The sequence below is a fragment of the Lates calcarifer genome, linkage group LG2 (genome assembly GCF_001640805.2).
Source record: "Lates calcarifer isolate ASB-BC8 linkage group LG2, TLL_Latcal_v3, whole genome shotgun sequence".
Lineage (NCBI taxonomy): Eukaryota > Metazoa > Chordata > Actinopteri > Centropomidae > Lates > Lates calcarifer.
Window position 1 is genome coordinate 25833485 of NC_066834.1, and position 13194 is coordinate 25846678.

The following is a 13194-nucleotide window of genomic DNA, read 5'->3' on the forward strand; positions in this document are numbered from 1 at the left end:
CCATATCAGCCAGTCTCTGGTTGATTTATTTATGATACATGTTGAAACTGCAGCTCCAGTATTTCCCAGTGTGTTTCAAAAGGACATTTAATTTAACATCTAAAGTGAAAAAGGGAAATTAAATTGACCCTCTGTTAAATGAAAATGGGACTTCTGTCCACTCTGGACATACAGTAAGCATGAGAGAAATGTGTTAAAGTCATTCTACTGAAAAAAAAAAAACCCAAAAAACATCAACATCTCAAAATCATTTATTCATAATTACACAACCTGAGAATCTTTTTTAGTCTGCTTTGAGTTATTATGAGTACGTTGCTGTGTGTCTGTGTGTTCCAATTTTAGATACATTTAACAAACAAAACACTGTGTTGTAAAAAGCTCACAAATCTACTTGTTATGAAAAATCTTGTAAAATATTAGTAAAGTTCTTATTTGCATAGTTGACATTCAGTCTCAGATTTTCTAACTTTCTGTCCTCAGCTCCAACTGGACTGTCTCCACCTCAATTATATCCAATAAATGACACCACCATTCAGATAGACTGGGATCCTCCACTTGAACTCAATGGACCACATCCACTGTATCAGGTCTGTAAGAGTACTGGCTTATAATAAACACCATATCTGTCAGTTGGCATTGTTTTGTTTTTTTAAAATAATTTTTGTGTGTTTTATTAAAAAAAAATATATATTCACACCTGTGCACAGTCTACGTGTGTGTGTGCTGGGCTAGTGTGCAGAATGTTATTTATCACAGTATTTTAGTGTTCTTGAGGGATGGCAGTGTCTGGTCCGCTACTTTGGGTCAGAGATAAACATCTTCTTCATCTAATGGATGGATTGGCACAAAATTTGGTGCAAACACTCATGGTTCCCAAAGGATGAGTTCTAATGTCTTTTCTTCTGGTTGACATTTGTGATTTTGATTGAAATATCTCAACAGCTGTTGGATGGATTGCCATCAAATTTGGTTTACACATTCAAGCTCCCTTAAGAATAAAGCGTAATGTCTGGTCTGGCGCTACCCTGACTTCTCATCTAGTATCATTATCAGGTCAAAATTCCAGTCTGTCCAGTACTTTACTTTATGACTGAATAAGTGCAAAACTAACTAGCTACCAGTTTTTGATACAACATGTTAATAAACATTTGAGTATTGGTACTGTTCTTATTCTGTGGTGTTTTTTTCCAGGTGGAGAGGACAGATGTCTCCCTGTCTGACCCAGAAGGTCCTGTTGTCAGAGGAACCAGATTCCCTGGAAACAGTTACTACCAGTTTCCCAGTGATACTCTTCCTGTCAACACTGACTTCACAGGTAGTAGGTCTTGCAGATGTCTGTCTCTTATCAGAAAATGGACATGTCTGTCTGCCATGCATACAAGTCTGTGTTTGTGGGTATGTTTTTGTGGTGTGCAGTGATCGCGCTGCAGTCTCTCAGTCTACTAGTAACATTCCTTCAGAATGACTTCCCCAGTCATCTTAAAGGTCAATTATCTTTCTGTTTACCAGCATCATTAGAGGGTTGAGCTGCACAGCCAAACATGTTCTGCTTCATCTGAGAACATCATCCAGTCTGACGCTCATAATTAATGACTGCTGATACTAATCAGTGGGATTTGAGCAGGCAAAGCTCTTCCAGTGTCCTGCACAAACCTTATATCACCAGTTATGTCTTTCTGTGTGGACACAATGTTTAAATGTGTGACAGATAAAATATTTTCCAACCATGTTAAAACTGTGTGATAAAACTTCAAAAATGAATTTACATCTGTGGGCAAACCAGTTTTTTAAACTTTTGACAAATTGTTAAGTTTGTACAGATAAAAGTTCTCATCTGTAATCCTTATGTGATGGTGCTCAACTGTAATTGCGCCAACACATAAGCTGTCTGTGTTGGTCTCAAAATCTTGTTCCATCCAAAATACCCAAGCACGTTTGCCCCCCACATAGTGGGTATCCATGTGCAGTACATCTTACATCTGAAATACCAGGGACTTACAGCCCAAACAGTATAAAAATAATACAAATAATACTAATTGCCACAAGATTTGAGTGACCTTTCAGTGGCCTTTGAGATGGGCAGGAACAGGGAGTTTTGAATCAAAGGAGGCAGAAACAAGTTGACAAAAACGGAAGAATAGGAGTGACCACTTCCTTTTGTGTTTTCAACTTGACTACTACCACTTTGCTTTAATGATGGATTAACAACATGTTTTCATGTGCACAGTTAATTAGCTTTTTTTTTTACTGTAGTGTAATGTTTAATAAAAACACTGTTTTTGTAAAAGCTTTTTGAAGGTCACAGAGAAGTTGAGAAAGAAGGCAAGAGTGTATTTGTGGAGGAAAATAATAATACATAAAAAGTAATCTATTTAAATCATATCTTATCATATTCAATCATCTGTTTATTAGAATAAAAAATGTTTGCTTTTGTGACTTTCTATAAAGGGGAAAGAAAGTGAAAGTTTTTACACTACACCCATTTCTGGTAAAATGTTAAGACAACCCAATCGCTGACTTACCTCTTATACTTTGTGGTTCTCGTTGATTGCTCTCTCTGCACGCTGCATTTTTTTTTTATCTCAAATCAACAAATGATGATTTTTGATCATATTCATGCTTCCTCAGCACTAAGGTAAATAGGTCTCTCAGAATACAACCAGCAAATAGATGATGATTTTTACTATTGAGAGTTTCGTCTCATCTCCTCCACTCTCCTCCTTCATAAAGGGTAATGGATCAGACAATCACTTTCAGACCGGATCTATTCTGGACCATCAATGTGTCGGCAGTCCTCAAACCATCGCCCTTTTACAACCATCAATACTAATAGCATCATCTACAGACAATTATTCCCATCGAAGTGCACGGAACAGCGAACAAATCAAAGCCAAATTGGATTATGAATGTAATGCAGTGTAATGCCCCCTTGAGAGTCAATTGATCACTGAGGAGAGACTCGTCAATCGTTGATGTCTTGTGGAAACCTAGTAACTCTGGCAATGACAACTGTAAAATTTTCAGATGAGTCGAATCTTTGACTAGTGTTTTTTGTTCAATTTCATAATACACACCCACAACATTTCAACCAAACACGTTACAAATTTTGAATTATGCGTTTCTTAGGTTCTTTTGAGTCTTGAGAAAAGTTTATGTTTGAGGTTTTTTTTCCGCATAGCGGCAGAATTGGTGCCTCAAAAGGTCCTGATAGGTTTTCTGTAAGAAACAGCAGATGATCATTTTTCTCCATCAACATTATACACCATTCTAGGAATATTAATAATTTGTTGTTACCTTAAATAGTTCATCAAGGTTCTTACTGCAGGCTTTTTCCATTGCCTAAGCATGTGAATTAAGGACAGATCTTTGAGCAGAGCCAATATTTTGTATGTTAAATTTAGTTAAGGTTAAGGTCAAAATGGTTTTACCATGTAAAATCACTTTTATTTGCCCTTTAACCTGTAATTTTATGGCCACTTTACTAAAATTATTTTTGGCCAAATAGGTTGTTTTCCATGTGCAATTATTGTGATAGGAGTGCATATTTCCATAAATGATAAACCTGTTCACTTTGATTCTGATTAACGATGCTCCTTAATGCTGAATGAATTTAGGGTACTTGAGGTCAATATTTACTACACTGAATCTTACTTTAGATAAAACAGGATTATAACGATATGCAATCATGCTGTGATATGAATACCCTGTAAGTGCTTGTTTCCATAAATGCATGTTAGTCCATTTATCTTACTTATAACGTTTCTGTTATCTAAAGCTCTGTGATGTGACTTCCTACTCTCCTTGTTGAATTAAGGACTCTGTGCATCTCAGTTAAGACTGGAATGTGTTATTCTTTGTAAAAAAATACTATATTTAAATGGATACTGGTTCAAAACAGATTATATAGTCCTCTCTCATTTATAATTCTACAGTTTTTGAGTCTGAAATGGGCTGATTCTTAATGAGGATGATGGCCTGCTCATATTTTCACTAATCCAGATGTATTTCTTCAACCCACAATAAATGAAGAGGGATGAAACATCACAAATATATTTTAGAAAAAAAAAAAGAACAAAAAATGAATGCAGGAACAAATAGACTTGGATAATTTCCAGACACGTCTAATACAGTACATTGCTGCAGCACCACTGCAGCAACTGAACAGGAAAGAGGGAAATGTTAAATGATACAAATTATTTTTCCTTAATTAATATGATTGATTGCCAGGCATTGACGTTGAGAGGAGAGGGGGAGAAATGTGTGAAGGGAAAGTTTGCACAGACATCATTAGTTTTTCCCCATTTAAAGATTAATCAGAAGAGGCTGGGCTCTTTAATTCTGTCATTTGTATATTTAATGGGCTGCTGCAGAATCTATGGGTGTAATTAGCTAGCTGCCGCGCTCTCATTAATACGCCAGGCTCTGATTAATGCCAGCAGAGAGCTAACATGACTGGAGTTATTCAGGTTATGTTGTGTAGATGATTACACACAACCTCCACTGTTTACTGAGACAGAAAGAGGAGAAACAATACAATAACACATGAAACAATACTACCTAATAAATAAGACTCTATTCAAAACTTGAAATAGTTTAGTATTGCTACTTGTTAATGTTACATATTGTGGAATATAACATAAATTCTCTCTGTTTGCCTAGGCACAAATAGGCAGGAATATTGAGTATGGACAGTCAGCTCTATTTAAAGCGCTCCTTAGTATTTTCTTCCTTAGTAGTATCTTATTAAAAACTCAATTTAAACAATGTAATTCTCTCACTTAACTCTAGAGTTGATGGTGTGAGTATAATTGGTTTCATGTACTTGTAGGTCATAAAATATATTCTTTACAGTACATTAAGAAATGTGTCACTCATTGAAAAAACCTATAGATTTTGACACAATAGCATTGTGAAGAGCAGGTCTCAGAAAACATTTCTTTTTCACACTCTTCCAGTTCTGGCTGGAGGGGAAGCTGGGTTTACTAGATATTCTGCATCACATGCTGTAAAACTGTTTCTAAACAAGAATTTACAACATGTAAAATTATTATTATGGATTACACATGTTGTGCTTTTGCATCAGTGTATTAGGTGAGTCCTAAGGTTGATGATGTTGTTTGGTCAGTAACCTAACCCTACACAAAGCAGGATATCTTCACATCAAATGGCCAGATTGTCATTAAATGTGGCATGAATATTCATGGTCTGTGACCACAATTTCAACTACTGCAGGAGGAATATCAGAATGTAATGGGCAGATTGCCAGGAGCACATTGTGAACACATTTATGCTCCCCAGAGGATGGTCCTGTAATCTATTAGATTGTAGAGCACATTCATCCTCCTAAGGGGATGAGCAGTTGATTTTAATAGCCCATTGGTTGATTCCATGCTTAAGACAAACTTTGCAATTTAAGGCACTTTGTTTTTTTGATTTTGGAAAAGAATAGGCTAGTTGTAGTAAGTACTTTGGGGGAAACAATTAAATGACAATATGAAAGTTTGTTATATAATACAGGAGTTTGATTAACTGGTCATGTTGTCTTTACTTTTTTTTTAACAATCAAGTATTTATCAGTTGTTTAACATTAAGCATTAACATGTGAAGTACTAGTGAGGACTGAGGCTTTGCTGTAGAAAGTGTTTGCATACATTATCTTGAGCACATATGGATTCTTTGATGAATCTTTGATGTGCGCTCTCAGATAAAAAAAAAGTGCATACTGGTGTTTTGTGTTTGTGTGATTGCGCTGTGCAGCAAGTGTTCGGGTATATGCATGTTTGTGTGTGTGTGTGTGTGTGTGTGTGTGTGTGTGTGTTTGCATGTACTCTGTATGTGCAACAGAGTCACCTGTCATGATGTGTGCTCAGGTTTGTCTGTTGATGGATCCAAAGTGGTTGTCAGTGTGAAGTAGTGCAAGTCCTGTGGGGAAATCTGAAGGAAGTAATGCTGAGCACAAGCAGTGTCACTTAGACGTTGTACATTTGGACCAAACACCTTGGCTAAGCATGTGTTGACAGTCTGTTCCTACCTATTACACAGGCTCACGCAAACATACTGCACATTACATGCAAACACCAACAGTTGTCTATAGTTTCCTATTATACACATAAAGAAAAAGCTCAATTCTTTGTAAAACAAAAATCAATACAGGACTTACTGTATACATTATATACTGTATATAGATACATTAATAGTTACCTCTGGCCTCTCTGCCACTGCAAATAATGTCAGAAAAAATATTCCAGCTATCCATAGCACCATTACTACTGTTTGGCAGCTGTGGGGCTTATATTGTACCTCTTGAACTCTAGACTAACTGCATCCACCCCAAGACCATAATGCAATGAAGCAAACATCAGGATACTGCACATTTCTTTATATAAAGATATACCAAGATGTAATGAGTCATCATTTACCATATAACGTCTCTGAGGATTGTTCAGTTCTGTTTTGTTTTGTATAAAATGTATATGAACTTTATCTTGTGCTGATGAGGAAGGCTGAATAATTATGGTGCTTCTCCAATGTCAGATCATATGAGTGTGTTTCAGGGTGCCATAGACCTGTCCCATGTGTACAGGGTTGGTTGGGAGTGTGTATATGTGGTACATTCAAAAAGCTCAGACTCCACCTATTACAAGCATAATCCAAACCTGAATTAAATTTATCCACCATCTCCTTTGAAGTAGTCACTTTGTGGAGCAATACATCACTCCTGCCACTCTTGCAGTGCTCCTTGGAAGTCCCATTTTGTAAGCATCTGTGATGATCTCTTCCATTGTGTTTGGTCTCTGAACTTTTTGATAGCACTTTGTATGTTGTGATAAATATGTATCCCCTATGGTTATGTTAGCTGTAGAAAACACTGTTTAATGTTATCTGTGGTCTATTTTACCATAGATGAATGTTTACAATATTTATAACAGTAAAAGAGAGAGGAAAGTATGACTCATGGGAAGGAGCAGAAAAAAGAGGTAAAAAGAGAATTGAAGATGCAAAGAGAGAAAACATATTCAGAGGAAGCAATAGGTGGAGAAAGGAGAATGAAAAGGTCAAGAAAAAGAAAAGGAAGGTTAAAAGCAGAGGAAGGGAAGAAAGGAAGGGATGAGCAATCGGGAGAGCGTGGTCGAGGTAGAGAGAAGGTTAAAAGGGGATAATGTAATGTCAGGTATCTGTCATGACTTCACTCATCTTTGTGGTGACAAGGTCATGAATGTAAATGACACATGCCTGCTTGATGTACAGAATGCAAGTCCAATATAAAGAACATTTTTGTCTCAGCCATATACTGTAACCATGGTTATTGTAGTTTTTTTCCATGGAGACTGGTTTATAAATCATAAACCAAGGTAAAGCTATTGGTTTTGTGCACTATTTGTGATCAATACTTATGTGAAGCACCAAAATGGGACCATTTTAAGTGGACACATTTACATATATTCCTTAATTTAGAGGCTTTTCAACCTCCCCTAGCCATTTTTAAAAGGAAAACTGTAACAATCCTTTCATGTGATTCTATTACATGTATAATAGTTTATCCCCATAAATCACTTGTGTCCTAGACTGAAGTGAAAATGGCAAACCTACATTAGGATACTCTCTTCACCACATCTAAATGTAAGATGACAAAAGTAAAAAGAATCTACCTTACACCCAAGTTAAGATAATCCATTAAACACAGTACTACATCACCACATCAAGTCCAGGAGGATTAATTGGAGGAACTTATTATGCACCTTTAACACATATAACTGCTGCTACGACTGTTACCAGTGCTTACTGTGACACTGCTTGTAGATCTAGGCTGTATAAAACTTTTAGATGGGATTTTTGTTAATGTGCATACAAAATGTTGCACAAATTTGTATTTTTGGACCGTGTAAATGTGATTGACTTGAACTGACTTAACAAGTACAAGTTACAATCTTCTGCTATAAACCAACAGCTAGCATAACAATATATTACAAATAAAACCAAGGTAACAACTCAGAAAAATGCCAGTTTTTCCGCTTATTCAAATACGTGTAAAAACCTGGGAGCCATGAGAGATGGCTTATCTGTATTCATCTTGAGCTTGCTATGTTACTGTTTGACTTCTCTCCATGTTAAGTGAATTCACACACTAATTATTTTGCTAACACGGGCTTCTGATGAACCCTTGACTGCCTCCGTTCAACTCCTTAGATCTTCCCACACTTCTGTTTTCTACAGAGACAGACAGAGCTGAGCAAACACACACGTACTTGTAGACACACACATAAACCGTATGATCTGTGTCGCCATGTGGATCTAGTTGTGGATTAAGATTAAATCTCTGATCCATCGTAACATGACAAGACAGCACGTTGGATGAATTTTCTGCTCTGTGTATGTGTGTTAGAGATTCTGCTGGAACCCATAACTTTCCCACATTGCAGAATCTTTGACTGAGTATGCATTTAACAAACACCTCAGTGTTTCCAGCAGAGGCAGGACAGCTGTGTTGGATGTGATGCAGTTGCCTTGCTCAAAGGTTCAATTATATACTTCATGACTGTTGTTTTCTCACATCCGAAAATCCATCGCCATTCCAGTTACAGTGAGAATAGCATAGTTGGGTGTTTTCTGAGAGATGACCAAGAACTGAGTTATATTTAACTTTAGATTTTAAACATTTTTATGTTTTCTAGTGATTTATTCAGCAAGTCCTCCTCAAGTTAGCCACAAGCCTTTATATAGAACAGTGTTGTAACCTGAAAATGCAGTGATCAATGTGCCTGTAAATTTTCTCCTAAATCTGTTACCATTAGTATGTTTATTTAGAGGGAAGCTTGACTGGGCTTTAACAATGTTGGAATCCGGAATCAATCAACAGTGTCGCTAAATGTAAAATAAATGTATCTTAAGGAGATCCTACACTTTAGTCTTTTAATCACTTTATCTTTTCCATAATATAAAATAGAAGATTATGGCTAAAAGAGATTAAAGCAAGATATTACAGGTGTGGGCTGTGGAAATTGTGGAAGCAGGTCTGCCTTCTCAGGCTTGTCTTTTGAGGTTCATGTTTTCCCTAAAGTATCTTAGTTGTAAGATTATCCTAGACAGTTGGCTTATAATGGAATTGAAGTCAACTCAGAACTTTGCTACTGTTGGGAAACACTGGTGGAAATGTAAGAGTAAATACATTTACACATCCCTTCTTTCTTGTCAGTCATACATGGTGTGCCAGACTTCCAAATTTGAGGACTGTATTAAGCCTTACTTCAAGCTCTGACTGGTCATTAATGGTGAAGTGGTGTTGAGGGGGTTTACACTACACATCTTATGGATTTGATCAAAGAGTTTATTCAGAGGGCAGAGGCAAACATGTCGCATACATACGGAGACAGTCTTTCTTTTTATTGTTTTTAATTTCGATGGTAAACGGTGGATTCTGCCTGATATCCTCCTGTAAATGGTCAGCTTTAACACTGAGACATTACACTTGTGTCCTGATAACAGCTCCTACAACTCAGGCCTGATGGGTTTCAGTGTCCAGAGTTTAAAAGGTCATGCGCTGTCTCATTATATTGTATTTATTATACAACAGTATGACAGAATTTGACTTGTATTGTAAGAAAGTCAAAAGTAAAAGTAATTAATTTTTTTGCTCTCTCTCTCTCTTTCTCTCTCTCTGTCTCTCTGTCTCTCTCTGTCACACTTGCTCCTGATCTTACTTTGTATCAGGTATCGAGTTGACTTTCAGGACTCGGTCACCAGACGGTCTGCTGCTTTGTGCCTTTTCTCCTGGAAATCAGGAAGAGTTCCTGGCTGTTCAGATAAAAAATGGACGCCCTTACTTTTTGTTTGACCCACAGGTATGTAAAGGGGGTTTTTGTAATATGTAATTTAACAATATTAGTGCAAAGGATGATATTTCAAGACTGAAATACATAATAATATAAATCAATCACGTGGCTTAGGCAGAATGTTTGAAAAAAAGGTGCAACAAAGCACAAAATGAATGGCTCAGGAAGAGGTCACATCAGCTGAAGGCGTTGATGTGCTGCTTATTTTTATTTTTTTATTTTGTTTGAATAATACTCTTTATATCTTTTGTTGAGGAACTTACAAATATTGTCTGGTCCCTCTGAGTGAGAAGCATCTCCATCTAGCTTCAGTACCAGTAAACAAACACATGGAGTTGCACCAATCGTATGGTTGTTTACACCGGCATATTTGACAGCAGAACTTGCCAAGATTTTATTTAGTTTGCAGTGTACAGCTGTCCTAGTTTAACCCATTTCATTATGCCAGTTGTTAAGTCTTCTCCATCCACATTTTCACATTTGTTTTTGTTTGTCTTTATTAGTTCTTCCCACTCACTTACATATTCGCTCACCTTCACCTGTGTTTTTCTCTTATTTTTTGATACACCTCCATCTCTCTATCTTGCTCTCTTTTTCTTCCCCTCTCTCTCCTGCTCTCACTCCCTGTGTCTCCCATTTTCTCACTCACTTGCTCTCATTTAATAAATGTGATCTGTAGCCCCTCATTGGTTTCTGTCAGGGAGACAGGGAAAGGGGAAAAAACTTTGAAAGTGTGTCAACGTTTGAATTGGACTGCAATTAACTCATTCCCTGCAGTCACCACGCGTGAATACCAATTGCAAGCTAATTAAGCTTTGCACCCTTGCACACATACACACACACACGCATAGACATACACACCCTTGCTTCCCTTATCCATCTATACAGACACATGTAGAGGGGTTAAAGAGTCAACGACTTCCATGATGAAAGTGATGATGGGCGATGATTACATAGACTTCCATGAGGCCACCAACTAATTACACACTCAGACAAACATGCACATACCCACTTACACTTTCCTTCCTCATCACTATCACTATCCAATACTGCTATCAAAAGGTATTCATCAGAATGTACCTATGGGATGTATTTGTGTGTGCAAAGGGTTGAGTGTCACTGAACAGAGCCTTGTTAACTTATAGTGTCGATGTGTGTGTGTGGTTATGTGTACTCCTGGATGTGCAATGGAGTGTATGTGTGTCTTCTCCAACTGGGTTGATTCCTTTGTTTAGGCTAGTTTGAGGTAATTAACAGTGGGAGTGGTGTCACGGCTTATTAGTGTTCCCCTAGATACATATAGCTGGGCCCATTACTTCCCTCTATTAGCCTGTTGAGCTAGCCTAATGGGATTACCAGTGCAGGGGGGTGGAGTAATTTAGCATGACACAGGGAAGTGATATGCTCATAAATATGTGCACATGTGAGCTGCCACACACATACTTTGAAACAGTTGAACACTCAAAAATATTCCCTTTCACATGTAGGAGGGACAGACCAAAGCACTCGAGTTCGATTACTGTTAAACTATTTAACACACATGCTGAAACACACATACATTCTATTGATGCAGGTGAGTGGTGTTTTATGGACCACTGGCTGTCTCAGTATAGAGAAGTATATGTAGCTATAGGTAACTACAGGGTAATGACTGTGATGCTGTGATACACATGTAGCACTCATCACAGACTCACTAGCTACTTAGATTTCACTGTCTGTTTAACACATTTCCAGCTACACAGTGACATAATTGTTTTTTATTTTACCAGAGATGCATCGTGATTCTCTCTTAGCTTCGTACCCTGATGGCTCCTTCTAAAATGTAGTTTTTGTAGTTTACAGTCCTTTAGCCTTTGATGAAATAAACATTGTAATCTTTAACAATTAAACATATATTAAAATGTATTACAATGAAGCAGTCAATAACCCACATATTGGTGCTCCTTAAATGTGCATTTAGAAACACTGACACTGCCCTTTAGGAGGTTACTCCTCTATTGTTCTGTTATTAGAGGGATTCCCCTGTCCACATATCATTAATACTTCGTTTGGTATTTTGATATATACATCTCTGATTTACTAAACACAAAATGTAGCATACATTACCTTTTTGTGTCCACCCTTGTTTGAGAATGCCCCATTTTTTTGATAGTGTCTGATAATGGAAATCACACATGCACACTTAGACGCACACACACACACACACACACACACACACACACACACACTCATACACACTGACTTAAACACATGCAGTTCTGTTCATTCTGAGTGGCTCTTACATATACACATAAAGTACACACACACATGCATGTGCACACCACAAATAAAAATCACTTATCCAAAGTGCTTCCCCTGTGGCTTTCCCAGCTATATTTGGTGGTCCTTTACTGAATGTGAGTGTGTGTGTGTGTGTGTGTGTGTGTGTGTGTGCACAGAGAGAACATGAGTAAGTGAGAAAAGGGCTATATTCAAGCAGTTTCTGCCCAGGTTTTCCTCAACTGGAGTTTCTCAGTAAAACCATGATCAGTCTTCTGCTCTAAATGCCTTGCACAAGGGCACCTCATGTTAGTTGCTTCCAATGCCCGTATCTCCCAGGCCACTGATTCACTCTGAAGGGAGAGAGAGAGAGAGAGAGAGAGAAAGAAAGGGGCAAAGAAACTCCTCTTCTGTTGTCTTGTTAAGTAGGGCTGTCAAGCAGAGGTAGTAAAGATGTCAGAGGCTGATATACTCTGGCATTCATACATTTATTGATCTCATCATTAAATCTTCATCACTGTGTGTGTGTGTCTGGATATATATATGTATGTGAATGTGTACACACACACACACACACACACATATATATATATATATATATATATAAAATGTGTGTGTGTGTGCCATGGTGTTGTGTGAATGTGCACGTATCAGTTACTCTTGTTTTACTACATTACTCTTTGCCTACTTGCTAAAAGCTGATCACAACAATGATGTCATACTTAATAGGTAGCAAAAAGCCCTGTAACAACACTTTGATGATTATATGTGTATGTTCGTGTCCTTTTGAGGGTGGTGTGTGTATGATGTGTGTCATCAGTTCTTAATGTCTAACCTTGTTCACTCAACAGGGGGATAAAGAAGCAATAATTTAAAATGTTACAAAGTAAGCATGACTGATTGCACTGTGATATGAAAAGTGGTCTCTTTTGAGCCAGAGGTCATACATTTACTTAAGCTATTACTGTAAAACACATAGTTGCCAGACCTTTGGTCAGAGTCAGGACAAAAGTGTAAGTCAATTGGCTGTCTTCACAACACCTTTAATGTATATGTGTTTAAATTCTTGCCCGTATTGTGGATTTGTGTGCATGTGTGTGTGTGT

The 13194-nt window shown here is 37.4% G+C and overlaps 1 protein-coding gene across 1 annotated transcript in view; it reads left to right on the forward strand.

Moving 5' to 3' along the window:
• The window catches only part of ush2a (Usher syndrome 2A (autosomal recessive, mild)), a 188297-nt gene that overhangs the window by 59923 nt on the left and 115180 nt on the right, over positions 1-13194 (forward strand). The window contains exons 28-30 of the mRNA XM_018666882.2: positions 481-587; positions 1192-1315; positions 9709-9839. Of these exons, the coding sequence (XP_018522398.1) occupies positions 481-587; positions 1192-1315; positions 9709-9839 (362 nt within the window). The remainder of the gene's footprint in view (positions 1-480; positions 588-1191; positions 1316-9708; positions 9840-13194) is intronic.